This window comes from Vombatus ursinus, unplaced genomic scaffold (assembly GCF_900497805.2).
Source record: "Vombatus ursinus unplaced genomic scaffold, bare-nosed wombat genome assembly UNPS02014945.1, whole genome shotgun sequence".
Taxonomy (NCBI): domain Eukaryota; kingdom Metazoa; phylum Chordata; class Mammalia; order Diprotodontia; family Vombatidae; genus Vombatus; species Vombatus ursinus.
In genome coordinates this window covers 16,552,953-16,579,076 of record NW_020954723.1, presented here as the reverse complement: position 1 = coordinate 16,579,076, position 26,124 = coordinate 16,552,953, and the positions used below count along the sequence as shown (strand labels likewise).

General features: G+C 34.5%; 1 protein-coding gene across 6 annotated transcripts in view; it reads right to left on the bottom strand.

The window, feature by feature from the left end:
• The window catches only part of CEP128 (centrosomal protein 128), a 237,913-nt gene that overhangs the window by 162,637 nt on the left and 49,152 nt on the right, over positions 1–26,124 (bottom strand). For 5 of the 6 annotated variants that reach the window (XM_027844950.1, XM_027844953.1, XM_027844949.1 and 2 more), the window contains 5 exons: positions 25,006–25,132; positions 23,648–23,772; positions 21,138–21,229; positions 18,080–18,152; positions 8,052–8,168 (listed from right to left, as the gene is read on the bottom strand). In XM_027844950.1, the coding sequence (XP_027700751.1) occupies positions 8,052–8,168; positions 18,080–18,152; positions 21,138–21,229; positions 23,648–23,772; positions 25,006–25,132 (534 nt within the window). The remainder of the gene's footprint in view (positions 1–8,051; positions 8,169–18,079; positions 18,153–21,137; positions 21,230–23,647; positions 23,773–25,005; positions 25,133–26,124) is intronic. The other variant, XM_027844955.1, reaches the window with a different exon arrangement.

Here is a 26,124-nt window from a genome sequence, read left to right as displayed (position 1 = left end):
TGGAACTACACCTTAAAATGTCAGCAAACTGACATTTTGACCTATCTGACTCTTGACCTAGCAAGGTCAAATAAAGAAGGAAAGGATTCACATGTACAAAAAATATTTACAGCAGTATTTTTTGTTGAAGCTAAGAACTGAAAATAAAATAGGGGGGCAATCAATTAAAGAATGTCTGAACAAATGATGGAATATGAATATGATGAAATGTTAATGGTCTCTAAGAAATGATGAAAAGGATGAATATTAATTTGAGAAAACTTTCATAAAGTAAGGGAGAGTGAAGTAAATAGCACTGGGGGGAAAAATTACACAATAACTACAATAAGATGAAGGGAAAGAACCTTGAAACTTTTCGGAATTCTGACCAAAGCAATAACCAATCATGACTTCAGACAGTGTATATTCAGATGAAGAAAATATCCCATTTTACCCCTTGGCACAGAAGTAACCAAATAGAGGTGCTAAAAATCTACATTTCAGATAAGGCCAATATACGGATTTATTTTCCTTGACTGTACTTAAATGTTACCAGTGCAGGCTTCTATGTGATTGGAAAAGTTATTGGGAGGAATAATGTACAGTGATTTTTAAAAGGCTATAAAATAATATCAACGGCAGGCTAAAACAATGCACAGAAGAGAGTAAAAGGAAGTTTAAAAGGGGATACAGAAAAGCACATTACATTTAATGTACATTGTGAGGACTGTTCTACTGATTGATGACTCTCTGGCCTAAAACACTATTTTACAGAAATAAGAGTAAAAACATGGGTCAGCAGTTACTGATGTCCACGTTTTTGCTTGGGGGTTGGGGGTGGGAAGGAAGGAGGAAAAACATTGTCTATAACTTCTCCAATTGCTTAATATCTTTCCCTGTAATGATGCAAATATTCCTGAAAGAAATAAACTTAAGCAATTATCAGCTAAACTTTAATTTGAAACCGTGGCCCTGAGGGAATTGGACAGAGGACAGATGCCTGGAAGATGAAGCCAAGAAATCCCAGCCATGGGCAGCACCTGGAAAATTCCCTTACTTCAGTAAGGAACCCTCTATTGACTACAAAGTTAATCTAAAATCTATGAAGATCCAGTGATTAAAATCCTAGAATCATTTTCAACCTCTTTCACAGAATATGAACCTCAGAAATTATTACAAAGTCAAGTCAATGGTATTCAGCATGGTATTCTGTGTCTAAGAGTGGTACCAAAGAAAATTGGGGGGTAAGGCAAGCAAAGTAGTTACCTTCCATTTAGTTAACTAGCTTCCTCTAATAAGTTATTACAGACCCAACATCTATTAATTTATTTAGAGCTGAGCAAAGATTTAGATCGCAAGAAGTGTTAGGATATAGATTCATCTTCTGTTGACTCACTGAAAGCATTTCCTGGGCAAGTGGGCATAATATGTCCCTTCCTCTATTATCACACAGTTTTGATTTCTCCTGCTAGGTCTCTATACATTAAAAGTTTTTCACTTCATGCAACTTGGATATTCAGAGTATTTGCTATGGCAATATCTATTAAACATTACTCATAAGGTTTCATGTCTCATTGTTATGTACGGACAATTTTGAGCAATAGTCCAGTCTGTGTTAATGCACTAGTTCCATTATAGTTTAAATGTTGAATTTTCTAGGATATTTTGAGGTCTGTAATTATTATCTGCTAGTTAATGAAAGATAGTGGGATGCTGATGTATACTAACCACCAGATATTCTGTAGGTACAAAAATGTACAGAACAGTAATGCATAGTTTCTGCAGTTTCATTGAATTTTCTCCATTAATTACTAAGTCCAGACTCTTAAAGGATAATTCCTAAATTTACTAGTGGCATTGACTGACCCCTGATCTACCATCATAAAACCCTGCATTTCTATAAACAAATCTGCATGATTCTACCATTTATGCTGCTTATTAGTAGTGTTCATTTGGATGTCTCCCATGTAGGTCTTCTTAATTCTGCTCTTTTATCTTAGCTATTTCATACATTCTACTTGAAGGTAAACCACTTCTGGTAACATTCAACAAGTCCAGTGGTATGTACCTGTCATCAACCTTTTCTATTGCTCAATGAAGTAAAATCTGTTCCAAAAGTACTTCTTTAAGTTTTTAACCTGCTTATCACCTGAAAACATCTATTAACCCTCTTCCTCCTTTTTGATGAGGAAATATTCATTCTTCTATTAGCATGACAACTTCTATGTTTCATTAGTATTACACAGGCTTGTTATGATGCTTTCCAAATTTGTTATGGTCCATTATAGTTACAAAAGTGTAAGTTTAAGACTAGTGCTGTGTAATTGTTAATTGCTTTAAAGGTGAGCTTTAATTTAATTTTCATTTTAATTTAATTTTCCATTGAGCTTTAATTTCAGGATGCCAGAAGGGCTCTTGACATCCAAAGTCACAGCTTTATGTGCCTGGCACCAAGGTATAAGTAACCCTTCATTGGTTGGTTCAAGTTGGCCTCCAGATTCTAGCTCAAAGCTTTCAGTCTCTAATTTTCATTGCCATACTTTAAGAATTTCAGGCTTGTCAATTCCAAATGGCATTTAATATTACAATTATTGATAACAATAATAGCAAGTGACATTTATATAGTGTTTTAAGATTTATAAAGTACATTACCTACATTATCTCATTTGAGCCTCATAACCACCCACTGAGGTTAATACAGGTATTATTATCCCCATTTTACATAAGAGGAAACCTACGGTGACGAAGACAAATTGATATATTCATAGTCAACAGGCAGTAAGTATGGAAGGCAAGATTCAAATCTAGCACTCATTAGGCTGAAAGGCCATTATCTAGTTGTTGCTTCTACTTAAAACAAAAAAACTTCTCCTAAATAAGGAAATGGATTTGAAAGTAGAGCTGAACAGTATATAGTTGGCTAAATACATTTCAGTTATAAAGGAAATCACAGAAAAAAACTCTCCTTGGGAACAACATGTGTAAAATTTGGCTATATTGTGTTTGTGTATAGTATGCATGGGGTTTCTGATTAAATTCCAACTGTTTTATTCATTTTATGTTGAAGATTTAAAAGTCCATCTGGCCCAAAATGCCTTAAAGCATATATTTTAGTATTTATGCATTCACAGAGGAAGTCTATAAGAAAAAATAATATTTTGCATTTATATTTTTAATCTAAACATTTCAAATCCCATACCAATATTATATTAAGCCATAAAATTGTGAGTGTCAAACAATAATACATCTTAGGATTCATCACTACCTCGTGAATACATATTTTGAGAAATTATATTCACTCTGCTCAGATAAGGAAACCATAAAGTAAAGGGTTATTTGAAGTAAATCATAAATAAAGGACTTAAAGAACAGAAAGAATCCTAACATGGCTTACATGACAATTCCCTATCCAATGATCACAATTCAAAGCCAATAATCCCCAGCTTTTTTTTCTTACTGGAAAAAAAAAAAAGGCTAAGCAAATTTCCCCCCACATCTAAGGTTGTCCCTGCTCATCTTTAGAATCCCACTGTTTTCAGTGAATCAAAGAATCTTAGAACTGAACAAGACCTTACAGTTGGTTGCTGTGAAGATCAAATAAAATAACACATGAGGAAGCTTTGGTATAGTAGAAAGAACATTGGACAATATGATGACTGTATACTGTACAGATTGCAGTTATGATACCATAACTGTATGATTTCTGTCAAATCACCTCACCTTTCTGAGCTTCAGTTTCCTCATCTGTAAACTGGGGATAATACTTATATTCCATTATCTCATAATGTTGTAAAAAAGTTGTTTTTAAAGCCTCAGAACACCACATAAAGGTAAATTATTAGAATTAGCCCATCTACAATATCCCTGACAAGTTGTCATCAAGCCTATACTTCAATGATTCTAATACCAACTTAAAATAACTTCTACCCCTCTCTTCTTGGAAAATCGGTGTATTAAAATGGAAAGATCAAAGTAGGTGAGAATCATCAAAACTGTAGAGTAGGAGAATCATTACAACCCAGCTCCCCTCCAACTACTCCAGTAACATTCTCAGAAGAACACCACACTGAGTAGTGATTGGTAAATCTAAGGAGAAACCACAATGAGTCATCTATGGTCCCTCTAACCCAGAAAGGGGAATTAAAGGGGTAAAGAGATAACAATGTCAGTCTGAACCTGTAGAACCTTCCAGATCTCTGACAGAGGCTGGCGCAATTACTGTCTACAGGAGCTCCACCTAGGATCAAATCTGCAATGGTGGAGGCCAAGAAGACCCAGGAGGGCAGCAATCAGATCATGCCTACCTTTCATCTGACTACATAGGGTTTGATAAATGTTTGCAACTTCTAGGCTCAAGCTGCCCTTAAAAAACATAGCATGCAATGCCCAGAGAACATTATGGCAGGACACAAGATGGGACAGAGTAGAACAACACAAAGTTAAGACAATCCCACCAAAAGTATGCCAAGCCTAGCCCTAGCACAAAGTCTCAATCTGGGAAGTAAGACTTGGAAAATGAGTTAGCAAAATGCTAAAGAACTATTATGATACCACAGATGCACAAGACACAAACCCAAGAGAAAAAGATAACTCCAAAAAAACCTACCAGCAAAGCTGCAAAGAAAAATACAGCTTAGCCACAAGACCAATCAGAATTCCGAGAAAAAAAAAAAACATGAAGAATGCTATTTCTGAGGGAGGAGGGGCTTAAGAGTTAAACATTAATTTCTAAATAATAGTTCAGGAGGAAAGAATTAGAAAAGAAAGAGAGATGCAGAGGGCAGAATTGGAAAGAAAATTAACAATTTAGCCACAAGAGGTACATAAACCTTACAAATAACAGACTCTCTGAGAATTAGAATGAACAAAGAAAAATCAATGACTCCTTGAAGCAACAGGAAATATTAAAACAAAGCCAAAAGACTTAAAAAATAGAAGAAAATGTAAAATATCTCATATCAAAAACAACTAACCTGGAAAACAGATCAAGGAAAGATCACTGAAGAATCATTGAACTACCCAAAAGTCTTGACCAAAAAAAAAGAGCCTGGGTATCATATTTGAAGTAACCATAAAAGAAAACTGCCAAGACATATTAGAACAAGGGGACAAAGTGAAAATAGAAAAAATCAATGGATCATCTCCTGAAAGAAATCCCAAGATGAAAACTACCAGGAATGTCATATCTAAAATGCAGAATTTCCAAGTCAAAGAAAAAGTAAGCAACCAAAAAGAAAGAGTTCAAGTTCAAACCCCTACTGGGGGAAAAAAATGGGGAGGAAGGTTGAGAGAATTTATATAAGTAAGGTGCCAAGGAGGTAGAATGAGAGAATATCACTTCCCTTGGAACAACCAAAAGACAGAAAGCATTAATAGATAATTGTAGCTTTTTTTGCAAGGACAAACTTAAACCAAACTACTTCTAAATATAGCAACTTTTTTCTGCTTAGGCCATCCTAAAATATTACTTTATTAAAATGTTTCAACTTAAGACAAAGTAGAGGAGCCAAAATGGCCTATTGGCTTTGTTATGTCATTCATTCCACTTTCACAAAGTTCATCCTTGCAATTCTCTCATTAGCAAGATTTCTCTGACTTCCTAATTCAAATTCCTAATCAAAAATTTCTAATACCTTATTAGTAACCTCAAAACACCACAATTCACTAAAAGTTTGTACTTTCAAAACCATTCCATGGATTTTTATAACATATTTTCCTAGCAAAGGGAAAAAAAAATCAGTTTCTTATTTTTGGAAAGGTAATGTTGTTGAGTCATTTCAGTCGTGTCCAACTCTTGGTGACCCCATTTGGAGTTTTCTGGGCAAAGATACTAGAGTAGTTTGCCATTTCATTCTCCAGCTCATTTTACAGATCAGGAACAGAGGCAAACAAGGGTGACTTGCCCAGGATCACACAGCTAGTTAGTGTCTGAGGCCACATTTGAACTTAGGTCTTCCTGACTCTAAGCCCAGCGTGCTCTATCTACTGTGCCAACTCACTACCCTACCTCATTCCAAATATTCATAAAACCTTTTTCCCCATATGACTTCAAATGCTTCCTACTTAGAATGAACATTAATAATCCTTCAAAATGCAAAGAAGTTACTTTTGTATTAAGGCACAAATCTATTCTAAATATACAACTTCTATGACTCAATACCTAACATTAAACAATGCTAATAGATTACTTCCTTTTAAATTTGTGTACCTGGCAAATATTTAATACCAAGAAGAAAACCAAAAAAGAACTCTGTAACAATTCTCCATTGACTCTCCGTTGAATCTATAATTTTCTTTCCTTTTCTTTCAATATGATTTTAATATTGTTTCAATATAGAGAGAAGATGCCCTGCCATCACTGACTGCCACTATCTAATCACTTAGATGTTGGTTAAATCTCCCCACAGGCCTACCATTAAATACTGTTTACTTCCATAGTCATATGGAAAATGGAGATAAGTAATTTAGCCCCCATTTCTATCCTAAAATCTCATCAATGGTCTTTAAGGTATACAAACAACAAGAGAAACAAATATTGAAGACCTTTCCCTTTACCCACTTAAAAGCATATTCCCTCTTCTGTGCTCCATCAGTAGCTGATGAAAAATACAATAGGTACTATCATTAATATCTACACACATGTATATATAATTAATCATTTTATGTTTTATATGTAAAAGCAGTATTTACTTTCCTTAAATATGACCTTTCTGGAGCTGTCTGAGCCTTTTTCCTTGGAAGTCATAAAAACACATCAACCTAAATTAATCATTCCCAGCTTCCACTGCACAGTATAATCCAAAACCACCTTTAGAAAGTGGATAGGTCACTACTTATATTAAAGTGACAAAATATGAAATTAAATATTTCTTATCAACAGTGATCCTCTAATATATTGTCAGAGATGGGATTCCAAATCATACCTCAAGTGCTTGGTCAAATTGACAATTACAATGCAAATATTCAGTCTCACTGGTTTCTCAAATGTAGGGATGGAATCAATCCTTCTCTGCCTTTCTTTTGTAATTTTATGCAATCTCCAAAGAGCAAAGAAAATAAGTCAGGGGAAATTTCTCTAATTTTCTTTTGCAAAAAGAACAATTGTCTCCTTAGCATTATTCTCACAGCTTTCCAGACCTAATTAGTTTTGAGCAGAAATGCATAAAAACAGGCTAACCTATGTGCTGTACTTAATCATTCAACAAAAATAGCCTTTCAGATGTAACTGTTAACTGTGCATTTTATGAAGTAGATATGTTTCACAAATGGTTTTACAAGAAAATGAATTTTAGGAAACCAAGTCAGATTTTCCCACTGACTTATAAATGTAATTTCAGGAGATTTTATTGTCACTTCCGATTGATCTTCAATTGGAAGTGTCTCCTAATACTTATAAATAAGTTTCTCTGCCTCTTAGTCTTTCTATGTGGTGAGACTTAAGTATTCAATGCCTAAGTGCATATAGAGAGCTGACTATTTAAAAGAATCCAGTAAAGAAAATTACTTTTATCGAAGTAAAAAGTCTGTTACACTTCTTCTATTTCATAGATAGAATTTCACTACAAGCAAATGGTTTTTAAGTACACTAAGCAAGCAATTTCATTATCTCCTTGGTATTCAGAAACTATGCGTTAATTATTGAAAATAGTTTAAGATTGATCATTCCCATTTTGAACCAGCTTGATGACAGTACCATGTGACAGTCTCCCTCCACTAACAGGACTCAAACAGCAAGATTTTTTTAAACATTTACATAGTGCTTACTATGTAACAGGCACTGTGCTAAGCACTTTGCAATTATTAACTCATTTGATCCTTACAACAACCGTGGGAAGTAGGTATTATTACTGTCCCCATTTTATGATGAGGAAACTGAAGCATATAGAGGTTAAATGACTTGCCCAGGGACACATACATAGCTAGTTAAGTGTCTGAGGCCACATCTGAAGTCCTGCAATACATACATACAACATACAACAACTCAAATATAACTATTAACAACCATGTTCTGATAAGGACCAAATAATCAAACAAGAAAAAAACTTACTTAGAATGAAATATGTTTCACATACCTCCTGAAGCTGTAAGGACATGAGCCCCAACTGTTCCTGACGCCTTTCCACCAACTGTCTTTCATTATGCATCACTCTCTCTATTTCTTGAAGTCGCTTCTCTACCCGCTCCGAAACCTTGACATTAATAAACAAGAATGGTGACATACAAAGGTAATTAAGCTTAAAAAAAAGTGTGTTCTATGTATTCTATAAATTATGCCATGAACATACCATTAAATGAAAATATTAGAGTAGCATGTGATATTAGCTTCCAAATGACTCTTCCCAAAAAGGACTAATAAAATATTAGCTCAAAGTTATCAGAATGAGTGAATAACTGTCATCTCTAAATCTGGATTGCAAGAACAGAAACAATTCAGAAATTAAATCATAGCAAAGATGAGTCAACAATTCAATGCAATATACTAGGAAAGAGCTCCCTCTAGTGAACTTAAAAAATAACTGAATTTGCTGTGAAGATTAATGGTAAATTAACACATGGTAATAATAATTATTATTATTCTACAATTATATATTATAAAAACATAATTAATTATATTCTTACAATTAGTTGGTTACAATATAATAAATACTATATAATCTATGTAATAATTATACCTAATATTATTTTTGTTATTATAGTATTTATATAGAACCTATTATGTGCCAGGCACAGTGCTAAATAACTGTATAAATATTTTCTCATTCAATTCTCACTACAACGCTGCATAGGTAGGTGCTATTATCCCCATTTTACAGTTGAGGAAACTGAGGCAAACAGAGGTTAAATGACTTGCCCAGGGTCATATACCTAGTAAGCATCTAAGGCTGGATTTGAACTCAGCTCTTCCTGACGCCAGGCCCAGCACTTTATCCATTGTGTCACTTTGCTGCCTGTGGTTATTTTCACTATCCTAGAGCAGAAATGGTCAAGGCAGGTCTCTATAAGATAATTATGAGCAATATGTCATCATAATAAACTATAACCCTGTCAATTTCTTCTTTACTGATTTGTTAAAAATAAAATATAAGGGCAAAAGCAGCATACATTGAAAAGTCAAAGTGAAAGGGGTTTAGTTATGTTGTTGTTCCATCATTTCAGTCATGTCCAATTCTTCATGACCCTATTGAGGTTTTCTTGGCAAAGATAACGAAATAGTTGGCCATTTCCTTCTCCAGCTCATTTTATAGTTGAAGAAACTGAGGCAGACAAAGGTTAAGAGACTTGACCAAGGTCATACAGCCAGTAAGAGTCTGAGGTCATATTTGAACTCAGGTCTTCCTAACTCCAAGCCCAGCTCTCTATCCACTGTGCCACCTAACTGCCTACTTAATTGTACTCCTCTGAAATCAACATAAAAGTCTCCTACTTCTCTAATTCAAGCCTCTGCTCACTAGAGGTGAGATTGTGACCAAACTACTCTCATTTCATTGCATTATTCAGCCTCCTAAAAAACAAAACAAAACAAAACCCTCACACCATTTGAAGGATCAGAATCTGAAGAAAGGAGATTGTTTTGATGATTTATTCTTCTAGTTATTGAAAGGCATCAAACTTCTTGATGGTATAGTGCTAACCAAAACTTAAAAGAAATCTCTGCTATGATACAACAAAATGTTTAAAACTTCATAGCCCATTTTAATTCATTTCTATTTTACTCTGAGCTAGAATCTAAAAATTTATCACAGAAAAAAAAATTAACCAAATCTAAAGTTCTAAAAAGTTATTTAGATAAATGTCAGTAGGATCACAAGATCATACCACAGTGGGTATGAATGAATAAAACAAGCATCACTAGCCAAGAGAAAAGGAGACATGAACACAGTCTTTAATTATTTGAAAGAGTGTTCATATAAAGAAGATATTGGGGCAGCTAGGTGGCACACTGGATAGAGCACTGGCCCTGGAGTAAGGAGGACCTGAGTTCAATTCCAGTCTCAGACACTTGACACTTACTAGCTGTGTGACCCTGGGCAAGTAACTTAACCCCATTGCCTAGGGAAAAAAAAAAAACAAATACAAAAAACAAACAAAAAAAAAAGAAGATGATTCTTCTTGGCCCCAATGAAGAAATATGGTACCACTCATGCCAGTTAGGGACATGTCTAAATAACTCTTCCCCAAAAGGACTAATAAAATACTAGCTAAAAGTTATCTCAGTGTACCAGAATTAGTCTTTCTTTCACATTACACACTGCTGACAAAACAATCTCCTTAAAAACTATATTCAGTTCCTGTCACATCATCAATCATGAAACTTCAACGAGTACTCTCTGACCAACGAATAAAGCATAACATGTTTTAAGATTCTAGGACCTTCACTATCTGGCCCCAACAAACTCTTTCAGACATTGCCCACTAATTCCCAACCTCAGCACTACATTAGAATTGCAATAAACTATTTGTTATTGATAAATTAATTATAGCTTACTTTTATATTGTTCTCTATGATTTACAAAGTATGACATAGTGGATAGAAAGTTAGTCTCAAAGAAAACCCTAGTTCATATCCTGCCTCTGACATATTCTGGCTATGTGACCCTGGGCAAGTGTTTCCTCTCTCCATGCAGCACCAAGCAACATTCTAAAATTCTAATTGCTGAGAAAGTTCTGACTCACATTGCTAGAGAGTGGAGTTTTGTCACATGGAAGTTCCTTACACCAATGAAATCACAGGCCCCAGTTCCTATCATGATCCCTTTAAATGCAGTATCACCCAGGAATTCATCTCATCATTTCTCACTCAGCTACTTTCCTGGACTTCATGGTCTCAAGAAACTCATCATTTCATAAGATAATATCAAAAACTCACACCTCCCTACCACTTTCTGCTCCTGGGGCTCTTCCCTCCCTCTGGTTGGAAAGGGTAGGAGGTGAATATACTACACCATTTAAGGAGGGCACCAAGAGAAATTAATCTCATCATTTCTTACTGGGTTACTTCCCCAGACTTCAAGATCTCCAAAAGCTCATCATTTTACAAGATGAAAACAACTCTGAAAACTCCCACTTCCTCAGCTCATTTCCCACCCTGGCTGCAATATGTTCATTGCATTTTTTTTTTCCTAAGGAAGAAGGCTGTTAAGTAAATGAAATCAGAACAAATTTAAGTAATCACAAATTAGAATTAATGTGTATTCACACAGTGGCTGTCATGCAATTCACAAACAAGACACTCACACCAAGTGTACTGAGTTTTTGTCTTCTAAGAATTTGTTTTTGCTAGTGGTGGCTGACAAGTTTTTTAGAGTTTTTTGGTTCATTTCTAAATTATCCCTCTAGAAATACCCATTATCTATAAAAACGTTTGTAGCAAATAACTGGAAACAAAATGGGAACTCATCAAACGGGGAGTGACTGAACAAATTTTGGCATGTGAATATAATGCAAATGTTGTCAGACCATAAGAAATAATGAATATGAAGGATTAAGAGAAATTAAGGAAAATGTGTATGATCTGATAAAGAATAATGTTCCTCAAACACAGGTCTGATCGTGTCACCCCCTGTCTAACAAACTCCAGAATCAAATATAAAATCCTTTGTTTGGCTTTTAAAACCCTTTAAAACCTGGCCCCTCCTTTACCTCCTTGTTTCTACTTCGTGAGTTCTATGAAGTCTCAGCTAAAATTCCATCTTCTGCAAGAAACCTTTCCTGATTTCCATTAATGCTACCGCCATCTCTCTGAGATCTTCTACATTTTATGCTTCATATACCTTGTGTGTAAATAATTGCTTACATATTGTTTCCCCCATTCAATTGCAAGTCCTCTAAGGACAGGTAATGTTGTTTGTCTTTCCTCCTATTCCCAGTATTTAGTACAATGCCTGGCACATAATAGGCAATTAATAAATACATGTGTTAAGAATAAGATGAGCATAAACAAGAGAGTGATTTACATCACTACAATAATATAAAAGAAAACAAGAACTTCAGAACTCTGATCAATGTATCATGACTTCGAAAAACTGATGACGAAAGTTGCATCCTGCCTCTTCACAAAGAAGGGAGAATCTAAAGATACAGAACGAGACATACACTTTCACATATGGCCAATGTGCTGATGTGTTTTGCTTAGCTATATCTGTTTGTTACAATGAAGAGGCAGAGATGCAAAAAAGGACCAAAAAATGGAAGAGAAGGAAGGAAGGATATCAATAAAGCATTTTGAAAACAAAAGGAGGTTCAGAAGGGGATACAAATAAGGCAGTTTTATTACTATCTTGTTAAATTTAACATACTTTTTAAAATTAAACCACAGAAATTCATAGTTTCAGATGTACCCTCTTTTTTGTTCTTTGTATAGTTATATATTTGGGTTTTTTTATGACTGAGCTAATAAAAAAATTTTAAATAAATAGGCTAAGGATTCTATTGAAGGAGAAAGATACTTATTTTGGTACTTCATTCTAAGCCTTAAATTCCCGAAATATTGGATCTGAGTTGATTATATGTTTTTCTACAGTACAATGTCTGTTGTTTTAAATACTATTAGAGATATTTCAATACTTTGATACATCACTAATTTCATCAGAGTGAAGACTCCCTCCACTAGGACAATCTAACCCTTCTTTCTTATCTTATATGATTTTTGTTCATATCCTTCCACAAATCCTCGACAGTAGATCTACCAAATGTTCTAGAGACCTTCCTCTAGGTCTTTAAATATTTCATGAATACCAGTTAACATCTGGGCTGTCCATCTGTTATGACTAGCTCTGGATAGAATACTGGCCCACAACCTTCTCTAGTCATTATGCCCTTGATATGTTTTATGCCATTTCTTACCCTCAGAACATCATTCGTAATAAGCTATAGCCTACTTAAATGCACCATAAATCTTTCCATTGCCCTCTGAGTCACTTAGAATTTTGATTTTTCTAAGATTATATTGGGCATTATACTTCCCAGGTACATGTAACATCATCGGGAGAATATAACTCTAAATAAAACAGATAAAAATACAAAATAGTTCTCAGTCCCATGCATCAACCACCTCTCAAAGTGTCAGAAAGAGGTAGCATAAGGGACAAAGAATTACACAATTTTTAGATTGAATTTGATATTTATTTTAAATAGACGCCCAAAGATGGGTAAAGCCTGTTCACGGCTAATCACAGAATTGAAAGATCTCAGTGGTACTCTAATCGAACCTGTACCTGACTAAAATTACCTTTATAATATACTAAACAAGTGACCATCCAGCCTTTATTAGGACACTGTTAGCAAAAAGGAACCCACTACTTTCCAAGACAGCCCTTCCATTTTTGGACAGCTTTAACTGAAAAAATTTTTCCCTTATATTAAAACTAAAATTGTTTCTTTTCAACTTCCACACATTGTTCTTCATTCTATCTTCTAGGAACACGAAGAATAAGACTAATCCCAATTCCAAAAGACAATCTTTTAAATACTTGGAAAATCATCATGTCTCCTTAAGCCTTCTTTTCTCTGGTATAACCATCGCCACTTCCTTCAACCATTCCTCAATAGTATGAACTCAAGGCCTCACACCATCCTTGCTACCCTCCTCAGAATGCTCTCCAGCTTATCAAAGTCTTTACTAAAAGGTGAAGCCCAGAAACTAACAAAATACTCCAGATGTGGCCTGAACAAGGGCAGACACTATCATTTTCTCAATCCTAGAAGCCATGTCTCACCTAATACAGACTAAATTAACATTGGTTGTCTTGGCGGCCATAAGACACTGTTGACATATTCAGTTTGCAGTCTACTAAAACCCCCCAGGTCTTTTTCAGATGAACTACTATATAGCTACAACTCTACTATCTTATATCTGTGAAGGTTTTTTTTTTTTTAATTTTTAACATGAACGTGAGATTTTACATTTATGTCTATTAAACTTCATCCTAGCAGTCAGACCAATATTCTGACCTGTCAAGATCATTTTGATTCTTGACTTACCTGGCATATTAGCTATCCCTACTAGGTTTCTGTTAACTGCAAGTTGGAAAAACAATGCCATCAATAAATTTATCTAAGTATTGATTAAAAAAAAGGTTAGCCAGCGCAGAACCAAGTACAAAACCCTAATGCATTCTACCTGAGGCTTCCTTCCTAAATGATACTGAACTATTCGTGACTAATTTTAGGGCCCAGACATTCAACAAGTTCCGAATTTAATTAACAATATTTTCATCTATCCCACATCTCTCCGATTTTTCCACAAAAAGAGCATAAAAACTTTATTAAGTGTTCTGTTAAAAATCTAGATAAACAATATCTAAAGCATCTCCTTGATCTGTACAACTAATTACCCTATAAATAAAAAAGGAAATTATACTAGTTTGGTCTGCTACCCTTGATCTTTATTTTGGCCTTGTTTGTAGAAGTCAACAAGCATTTATTAAGTACTATGTGTCAGGCACCGGTGCCTAAATGCTTGTTTGCTTGATTAATGAATTTTAATAGAAAAATTAAGTAATTTAATGGATGGAAACTAATATCATGTAACAGAAAGAAAACTGGATTTAGAGTTAGGAGATCTTAGTTTGAATCTTGACTCAAGACACTTACTATGCTATGTGATCATGGGTAAGTCACTTAGCCTTTTAGCACCTCAGTTTCTTAATTTGTAAAATGGGAACGATTTTATTTGTGCTCTGTTGGTTGCTATGAGGAAAGAACTTTGCAAAATTTAAAGTAGTATATATAAATATGAACAATATTAGTTACTAATTAAATATCTTGATTTATCATTGATATTCTTGGAACTGAAGTGATTCTTTGAGTAGCACTTAAGCTCTATAGGCCTCAATTTCATCTGTGATATGAAGTTGTTGGACTCGATGACCTCTGAGTTCCCTTCCAACTTTACATTTATAATTCTAGAAGCACATATAAAGTATATATAAAAAAGATACCAGATGATCTGGGACGAGGCAGAGCAAAGCACTAAGCTCTGATCCATGGCTGGGGGGGTCAGGACCTGCCTTTATGTAGAAGTTGGTGCAGCAGCTAAGTCTTAAAGAACAAGTCATAGGAGGGGGAGAAGTGCATTCTAGACAAGGGAGATAGCAGTGCAAAAGCAAAGAGACTGGAAAGGGACTGCCATGTATGAGAAGAAGTAAGAAGGCCAGAATGAAGAGACTACATAGCATATAAAGAAGAGTAGTAAGTATTGAGAGGCAGACTGGGGCCAGGTTGTAAAGGGCTTTAAATACCAAACAAAAGAGTATGTATTTGATACTAAAGGTGATGAAGGCCATTGACATTTATGGAGAAACACAGCTACAGGGTCAGATGTGTGTATGTCTTAGGAAAATCACTTGAGCCACAATGGAATGGAGTAGAGAGAGACTTGAGGCAGGCAAGCCAATGAGGAGTTTACTACAATAGTCTAAGCTAGAGGGGATGGGTGTCTGAGTTAAGGCTCTATAGATGGAATCTGAGATATGTTGAGCAGAGAGGAATGGCAAGATCTGGCAAAGGAAGAAATATACTATGTGAGTGAGAAGGAATAGTCAGTCACAAATGACACCAGGCTGAAGATTGAGATAACTACAAGAATGGCAATGGCTTCAACAGTAATTAAGTCTTTGACTACAATGATGGATTATTCTTAAAGTTTAAATAAGATACTTGAGCTGATGGAATTTTAAATATCCAATGAGTGTTCCACAAACAAATAGCGCAAAATGGAGGATGCCTAACTCAGACACTCCACGACATTTCAAAACGTTACAGGGGTTCGCAAACTACAGCCCAAAGGCCAAATCCAGAAGATGCCTCTTTTTGTAAAGTCTGTGAGCTAAAAGGAGTTTTTACATTTGAAAATATAATGAAACCTAAAAACATAAAAACCATTCTTAGCTGGGCTGCACAAAAACAGGCAGCCAGCTGCATTTGAGTCCAGTGCACTAACCCCTGCTCTAGAATACATGTCCCCAAAAAGAAGAAGCCTTTTGCAAAATTCCCTTTATCACTGTTCATTTTGTGAATTTCTGAAGAATGCTTAGGTAAGAAATGTTTAAAATGCAAACACAGTGTCGCATTTTAGAACTTCCTATGAAGGACCTATCAGTGTTATTAATTGGGAATAAAAGCTATCAATCTTTTCATACGGTTTTACAAATACCAAAATAAAGCAGCTAAAGACATAAAAAGAGGAGCAGCTTCAAAGTTAGTGTTTAATGACATGCAGCTAAATGAAAACAAAGCAGGCAGCTACTTTTATAGGATTAATCTTCAAAAGCAGGATTCTGTTTATTGGATTGTGCTCTAGTTTTCAGCATGTTTATTCCTGAGTTCTTAAACAAAAATTTCAGACATGACCATTTAAAAAAATATTTGTTATATATCCTGCTGCTCTAATCTTCCCAACAACAATGTTATCACTCAATGTAGAACTGACAGAATTCTTAATGGCCTACTAATAACTGACCCTTCCAGAAACAGCAGAGTTGATTTTTGCATTTTTTTTTTTATTTTTAGGCAATTGGGGTTAAGTGACTTGCCCAGGGTGACACAGCTAGTAAGTATCAAGTGTTTGGTCTGAGGTCGGATTTGAATTCAGGTCTTCCTGACTTCAGGGTCAGTGGTCTATCCATTGCGCCACCTAGCTGCCCCTAATTTTTGCATTTTTAATTTAAGGGGTGACTCCTCTTGAAGAAAACTCAAATAACACTGATTTTCGTTTTCATCCATGAATGATCAAGCTTAATATGCACTCATATTCCACTACACTAGGTAAAATCTAGTCAACTAATGAACTGAAATTTACCCTGTGCTGTCAGAACTACAAAATATTGATTATTAATTACCACAAATAATTGTTAATTTAAAAAATACTGTGTATAGGGGCAGCTATGTGGCACAGTGGATAGATCACTGGCCCAGGAGTCAGGAGGACCTGAGTTCAAATTCGGTCCCACACCAAACATTTGATACTTACTAGCTGTGTCACCCTGGGCAAGTCACTTAACCCCAATTGCCTCAGCAAAAAAAAAAAAAAAATACTGTGTATAGCACTGTGCAGCTTATAATTAAAAGGGCAACTAATGGTATAACAGCTAACATTTATATAGTGCTTAATGATTTGAAAAGTACATCATTTGATTCTCACAAAAAGTCTGTAGTTAGGTGCTATTATTATTCTCAGGATAACCACGAATAAGGAATTCAAAGAAGTGAAGGAACTTGCCCAGGATCACAGCTAGTAAATGTCTGAAAACAGGGAACCAAAATCTTCCTGACTCAATGCACTTAGCCATGCTGCCTCTCTAAAAAGAACACAACTTAGGATCAGGAGAGTTACGAGTTCAAAATCTAGTTCAAACATTTAGCAGCTATATGACACCGGACAGGTAGCATTTATCAAGTGCCCACTCTGTACTGGGCACGATGCTAGGCAGGGAATGTGATGCCCAGGGAAGGATATAAACAGAAAAGGAATACGCTATAGATTGTGAGGTCTTCCAGATGTTCTGTACTCATTGCCTTAAGCCTCTAGAACATTCTATATTCTTACCTAAATGAAACTGATAATAACATGAAAAAACTTCACCCTAACTATCCATAAAGGAAAAACCAAATAGATGAAAAATCTCTATTTTTCAGACTAACATGAAATTGAATGGCAGGACTATCATTACTTTAAATTATCAAAGAAAAATATTTTCAACAGTCTTTCCAAGTACATTTCGTTTAGTGACAAACAGCATGATAAACAAGTGTAGCCTCTGAAAAAGTGTAACTCAAATAATAAAACTGGATCTTCTTCACTGGTAACTTACATGAAATAATGAACACTGAACAGTACAATAGTTAGAAAATCTCCATACTGATCTCAAATGGAATTAACAAATCACAGAACTAGAGGGGTTTGTTTTGTTTTTGCTTTTTCCATTGGAGGGAAAGAAAGCAGATTTTCATTTATTGAAAAATAAAATAAAATTTAATTCCCCCCAAAAAAAGTCACAGAACCTATATTAAGCCTTTGTACAATCAGGTCATACACTGAAAGTACAATCCTCCCTTTGTAGCCCACTTCTCAAACAAAAGTTTCTAAATTAATAGTTCTTACTGTGTCTTGTCTGTGAGATTCATCAAGTCTCACAGATAATTCTTCCAAAGTCTTTTTAGTTTGTGCATCTGACCTTGAACAGAAGGAAAAAAAAATCTTAAGTTGCATATATAGAAAAATAATTATACATTTACTAAAATATACTTTTAGTGATACAAATATCTTTCTTTCAGGCACTTTTAAGGTTAAGAAAAACGTTATTGAACAAATTTTTGAATTTTAACTTAGACTGTTCTGAGTCCTATTTCTTATAATCATACTATAGTATTCACTTTTGGCAGCAAACTCCATTAATAATCAAATGTTAGGCATCAAATGAGAATTCAAGTCTTCATGAATGAAAAATAAAAACCAGAAACTTATATTCTCAACATAACAAAGACTTGTATTATAAACAAAGTCCAACTGGAGACTAGATTTCAACTCACCCACAAAATTCACTCACTATATTTCAAAAGAAATTTGTTCTTAAATTCCAGGTAAGATAAGATTTTACTGCTCAACAGATTTTTTTTTATAAATCATAGAAGTTGGATCCTACTACTCCCATAGCCAAGAGAATCATTTAAACAGGTCAGTTAAATTATTTCTGAATCTCAGCTTATCTAACTATACCACTGCTTAAACCAGATGTCCCCCAAATCCTTCATATTTATAATACCTTTCATTCAATATATTTAAAAGAAAGACTATAAAAACATTCTGGACCAAGAAAATATCATGCTGGAATTCAAAATTTTGATTCTGTTGATTCTCTCAAAGTACAAAAAGACATCAAGGGACAAAATGGGTCATCTAGACTAACTTTGATAGACTTATCTTTTCTTAGCCATGTAAGGATCTAAGACAACTCCAAAAGACTCATGATGGAAAATGCTGTCCATATCCAGAAAAAGAACTATGGAGTCTGAAAGCAGATCAAAGCATATTATTTGCTCTCTTTTTTTTTCTGTTTCTTCTTTCTTGTGGTTTTCCCATTGGTTTTAATTCTTCTTTACAACATCACTAATATGAAAATAGGTTTAATATGAATATATATGTTGAGCTTATATCAATTTACATGTTGTCTTTGGGTGGGGGGAGGAGAGAGATGGGAGAAAATTTGGAACTCAAAATCTTATGGACTGAATGTTGAAAACTAAAAATAAATAAATAAATTTATTATTAAAAAAGAAAGAAAGAAAATGGGTCATCTATTTTAAGACCTTAGAAACATAGAAAATGTAATTCAATAGTTGGAGTGTTAATTGTGAATTTTTTCCAGTCCTTTTATATAATACATATGTCTACATTCACACACAAATGTATACATGTCAATAAACTAAGTCTCATTATTAAACTGTCTTCCCTTTCCCCATTTCAAAAAAAACATTATGATTATGTTAAATATTAGCACAATTCAGCATGGCATGGTGGATAAAGAGCCAGCCTTGTAGTCAAGAAGACTTGGGTTCCGTTCCATCCTGACACATCCTAGCTGTATGACCCCTGAGCTACTTGCTTAAACTCTTGATGTCCCCATGTCAGATTGTAAATTACAGAATGATTACTTATCTGACTTGGTTCAAGGCAATTCCCCACATGCATATGTGTGTACATGTGTGTTCTCATTGCTCCTCACATATACCTTCCATGACCTGTCAATGTTCCTTCGCACTAGCTGTTCTGAAAGGCACTCCTTTTATCTCTCAGGATCCCTCATTTCTTGTAAGGGTCAGTTCAAGAGATACCTCTTACATTAAAGTTTTGCCTAGTTCCATCCATCCTCCAGATGCTAGTGTCTTCCCTTCCTCCAACACCTTGTATCTATTTTGTATGTATGATTGGATATGTACATGTTGTGTCCCCTAGCAAGACTGTAAGTTCCTTGACGGCAGGGACAGTTTTCATTCCTGTCTTTGTATCCCCAACACCTAGCATAGTACCTAGCACAGAAGAAGTACTTAATAAAAGTTTACTGATTATTTACATGGTAAAATGTCTTTTTAAAACATTGGGTAAATACTTCGTTCAACTCTAAATGCATCAATTCATTCATCAAACATTTATTAACTGCTGTTATGTACAGAGGATTGTGAGAGACACTTCAGCAGAAACAATGTTTAGATAAGACATTGTCCTTGCTCTCTTAAAGTTTATACTAGACAGATAACACAGACAGTTAACCATAATACACAATATTAAATAAGTATTTTAAAATTTCAAAAGAAAATGATAGATAAGGTCCTAGGAGGAAAGTTATCAACATGGGTGGAGCATGAGAAATGTCTTCAAGAAGGAAGTGGCATTTGGGCTGGGCTTTAGTTGAATAAGAACTCAAAAGTCAAAGGTAGGAAGGGAAGACATTCCAGGAAGAACAAACATAAAAGGCAGAGAGGTGAAATAGCACAGATCATGTTCAGGGAGCATAAATAATTTGGCTGATGCTTAAAATATGTGGAAGGAAACACCGTAAGTCTAGAAAGACATGGTTATACTAGATTGTGGAGGGTCCTGAAATCTAACCCAAAAATAAACAAATAAATATATAATGAATGAATGAATGAATGTATGAACCTTACTCTATACTGCAATAGGAAATGACACTTTCAACTGATGAGCAAGGCAGTGAGTAACATGACTAAATCTGTATATAAAGATCAAAGTGTCTTGAGCTTTGTATATTAATAAAACTTGAATTACTGCAATACTACAAAGAACCATGATTTCAGTGGAATGGACAGTTATTGGTTATTATATTACATATATGGTTATATGCTCATTGATTATTAAAAATAAGCAATGAACCTCTCTGCCCATCAACATGGATCACTTTCTCTCTATGTCTTTGGGAGCTGATGTGGCTGAAAAATTCATCACCCTACAGCCAATCTGCTGATCGGTTTCTCCAAACCGAACCAGGCTAGTCCTCAGACAATAGAAATACTTCAACAGACTATAATGAGTTAGTGGGAAAAAATACAAGATTTCAAAAATCTGTGCAAGTATGTCAATTACGTTGTCTATTTTATTTCTCCAAAAAATCATGTTTAAAATAAAAAATAAATTCTGCTTTTACCTGTTTCTTCTTGAAAGCTCTCTGTTGAGATCATCTCCAAGGCGAGCCTGTTCGTTACTGAGGTCTCGAAGAGACTGGTGCAATGAATGCAGCTAAAAAACAAAAAACAACCCTAATCAGTTTAGTTTCACCCATCCAGATTCACTGAAGGCAAGAATAATCTTATACAATTTAATGATGTTTAAAGACAATAATAGTCATCTTCAAGAAAGAATAAACTAAACTTCTATACTGCAGAGAAGAAATGAAACACTAAGTAAAACAGCTTTTAAAAACAGTCACGTGGGGCAAGTAGCAGTCAATATAGTAGTCAAAAAAACACTAAACAAAATGAACATGAAAACATTAAAAAAAAATGAACTCACAACTAAAATATTTTCATGCTTTACTTGAGCCCACAGCATATTTTTGCTACAAGTTGCTTCCAACCTTAATAGCAATTAAGAAGTCATTTCTTGGCTTCTAAATCCTAAAAATAGATTTAAGATAAAAAAAGGGAAGTGAAAAGCAAAACTGTCCAAAATTCACACAGACAGAAAAAGGACCTCAGAGCTTATCTTGTCTAGCCTCCTTACTTTGTATACGCAGAATCTGAGACACAGAGTGACTTGTCCAAAACCACACAGTAAATTAGTAGCAGAACTAAGACTCAAACCCCAATCTTTTGATCTGCTTTTTTCTATTTCACTATAGTGCTGGAGAGGGAACAATCCAAACACTTGCATTTTTCCATGGTAGTACAAAAATACGATTCTTTACTGTTTCAAATATATACAGTCCTCCCTCAACATTTTGTGGGTTACACATTCAGTTTCGGTTATTCACAGGTTAGCCATTGATAATTAAATAGGAGTTTTTGGAGATTTGCAACGTACTACGGAAAACTGCAGATGACGCACAGTTGTAACAAAACTTTCAAAAATTTATCATCCTGTTGTATAAGTAGTTTTTCAGTCATGTCAGACACTTCGTGATCCCATCTGGAGTTTGCTTGACAAAGATACTGGAATGGTTTGCCATTTCCTTCTCCAACTCATTTTGCAGATGAGGAAACTGAGGCAAACAGGGTTAAGTGACCTGCCAAGGCTCACACAGCTAGTGTATGAAGCTAGATTTGAATTTAGGAAGATAAATATTCTTGACTCCAGGCCCAGCACTCTAATTCACTGAACCACCGAGCTGCCCTGTGCATAAATACTACCTATTATTAACTTATTTTATCACTTACTACCATAAGAAAACACACATAAATTTTTTATAAACAGTTTTGTTAAAAGTTTCAGTGCACTAAAGAACTACAAGCTATGCACTCTCTTTGGGAACTCCTCTTCTTTGTCTCATCCAGATTCATTCATGTGAGTTTCTTCCAGGGTGATCTTTGTATATCTTGAGCTTTTTGTAGGAGAAGGAAATCTATGAAGCATTGCTGCAGCTACCTCTGTGGCTGCAAAGACTCTTCATAGTGTGCAAGATACTAATCTCATTCATGCAGAAACTGTAGCTTTTTCATGAGTGCAGTGTGTTGTTTTACTTGTTTTGTGTGTTAAATTTAAGAATTTTTCTTTTTAAAAATAAAGGTTTGGGGTGGAGCCAAGAGTTATTCTCTGTTTTTCACATTCATGAGGGCCCTGCATCCCTAACTCCTGCAAATGTCAAGGGATGACTGTGTGTCTGTATGTGTGTATATATATATGTATGTATGTGTGTATATATATACACACATATATGTATGTATGTATATATACATATGCATTACATATTTTATTCTAATATAGTTGAGAACTTAAAAAACATTATGTAGTATAAGACAATTACTATGAGCAGCTTTGTAATGTGTTTTGTTCTGTTGTCTACTGGGTCCTGTGTTTTTAACACCCAACAGCTGAAGCTAAGCAGCTTGAGATAAATTCATAGCCAAGACTCACAATATTCTAATGACAAAGATCTCAAAAAGACAGATTACAGCCTTTGCCTTGCCCTTTTTTATTTAATTAATTAAACTACCAAGGGAAATGTTAAAGAATCTCAGGTTTAATGGAAAGATTGAAAGACATACAAAGAGGCCTGATGATAAAAAAAAAAAGGTATCTTCTCATTTTCTATAAGGAGGTAGCCTCTCTATCCCTACTTGAATTCAGAAAAAACTTCACCATCTATTACTGTTTTCATTGATTCAAAACTCAGGGGGGGAAATTGAAAATTTAAGTGAATGAAACATAAAAGAAAATAACTTCCTGACAACAATAAACCAATGTTAATGTAGAGCAACTCATTTGACTGGACTTAAAGAAAGAGGAATTATTTGAGAAAGAGAAAAAAATAGATCCAATAGAATTTACCTCCAATTATCAGATAGAAAATACAATACCTACCAAAGAGACAGAAAACCAATGCATGGTCAAGAGAAAAAAGTCACCTGGGATCAAACATGAAGAAAGCCCAACTTTTAATCATTTGTGTTAAGGTAAGAGGAAATACTGGGACAAAGATTACTCCCTAGTACACAATACCTGGGCCAAATCATCTGGCTCATCAAGAAACCGGACACAAGTCGATCTAGACCTGTGTAGTCTAGAACCCTGTGGTTCTCTGGAGTCCCTGAGTGGTGAGGAAGGCCGGAAATGGTGATGGCTATCTTTACAATTGAAAAGAAAAATAAAGAGAAAAAAAAAGCAACATGAACACAAGCACCCTGAATTTAATCAACATATAGATACATACAGACACACACACACAGAAATGATCATGTACACATACACTCCTAACCAAGTATAGGTTTAGTCCAATTTCAACATTCTTCTAATAAAACAGTAGCAGCGTACAAGGTAACTCGCAATTTTGTTCTGAAAAGATATGTCACCATACTTTGGAATTAGAATTAGTCACTGATATAAAGCTTGTTTTCTTTTAAATTTTCTAGGAAATGATACCAATTAAAACTGAAGTAAAATCCCTTGTATGTTTCCTTGAAATATGACTATTAAGTAGTCAACAGGTATTAAATTCATTAGCCAAGTTAAAACCTTAGACATTGATACTGACTGTTTAACTTTACCAAGAAAATACTAAAAAATAACAATAAAAGTAGAAGAGATTTGAAAAAATAACCAGTGAAAGTCATCATCTACAGCAAGGTAGTGGCCCAGCTAAAATCACTATTTAAAAACTGACTGACTCCTTTGCCTAGAAGCAGGCTACTAGGATTTGCCTCCATTCTTGTTCTAATGCTGAAAAGCAGCAATAAAATCATTAGGAAGTGATGACCTCTACTTATAAGCCACCTCTACTCATAAAAGACAGATAACTACAGTCTTCACTTGAAGCTCAATTTGGTACAAAAGAAAATGTTTAAGGAACAATTATAGGCATACTAAATTATATGTGTGTATATCTATATATACATATACATATATGTGTATACATATGTACACGTATACACATATATGTATATAGAAAGTTGCTAAAAGCCATCTCTAACAGTCCAATTTCCCCATTTTCTACCACGTTGGGAGAAAAGATTCCATATCCAAAAAAGTCTTCCAGTTTTAGCTTTTGGATTACATAGGGTTGGGGTTGTCTTTGGGGTTAAGGCGAGGAGGAGTGACAATTATATTTCTAGTTCTACAAGGTATAATTCTGTGTAGTCTGTGGATTGTAATAATCATATTCACAGAATTATAACAGCCCCAATTTAATATATTCCATAATGCACTGTGGAAAAAAATCTCTAGCACTCTCAACAATAGTACAGGCATCTGATACTTTGCCTGTACAATTTTTATGTGATTATACTCCAAAAGAGAGTTTTCCTTGACTTAGAACACTATTAAATTTTAACCTGAATTTTTAGAATTTCTTAAATTTTTACCTGTTACACTGGGGCCATCCAGGTCACTTACATACAAACTTGAAAGAGAAGCACTTCTTACTTCAGAGTTTCTGAATAAACGTTGACTCCTTAATTGCCCTATTGATTGCTCCAAAGTCTCTCTTAACTGCATTAAAAAATAAAGTTGGTTTTATTCCCTTTTAAATAACTTCCCAGCACAAAAAGACTAGAATAGACAAGATGAAGATTTAATTAGCTCTTTGTAAAGCACCTTAATTCTTGGGAAAATTTGAACCACAAAAATTTTTTTCAAATAAATGCTACACTAAGAAAATAAAAACAGCTAATACAAAGTTCTTAAAAACTAATGCCAGCTTGTTGAAAATACATTGGTAAATATTATTAGAGAATGGTAAAGGTTGGTCCTTTCAAATCACCTCTATCCCTCCACCACCACCCATAAAAATATATACCTTTCTTTTACCACGTTTAGCATTCTCACTATTTCTGATAAACTAAACAATTCCAAAAGGTACTAACTAGATATTAAAAAGAATCAATTGTGATGACAATACTAAGAAAATTAATTTACACTTTTAATGCTGTACCAATCAAATTACCAAATAGATATTTGATAAAATAATAACAAAATTCATTTGGAAAAACAAAAGATAACATGGGAAATGATGAAAAGAAGTAAGGATGAAGGGGAAATCACATTTTCACACCCCAAACTATATTATAAAACAGCATTCATCAAAACCATCTGGTATTGGTTTAAAAATAAAGAGAAAGGTCAATGGAACACAACAGATAAGGGGGAATTAGAAACAACAGAACTCAATAACCCAGTATTTGAAAAAGCAGAAAGCAGAAATTATCTAGGGAAAAAAACTTCTTATTTGATTAAAAAAACTGCTAGAAAAAAACTGGGAAGCAGTCTAGCAGAAATTAGGCTTAGACCAACAGCTTACACCATGTTCCATAATACATTCTAAATGGATACTCAACATTAATATTAAAGATTATAGTACAAAAAAATTAGAAGAGAAAGAAATTATATACCTCTCATAGCTATGGATAGCAGATGTATTCTTGACCAAACCAGACATAGAGGCAATTACAAAAGACAAAATAGATAACTTTGATTATATGAAA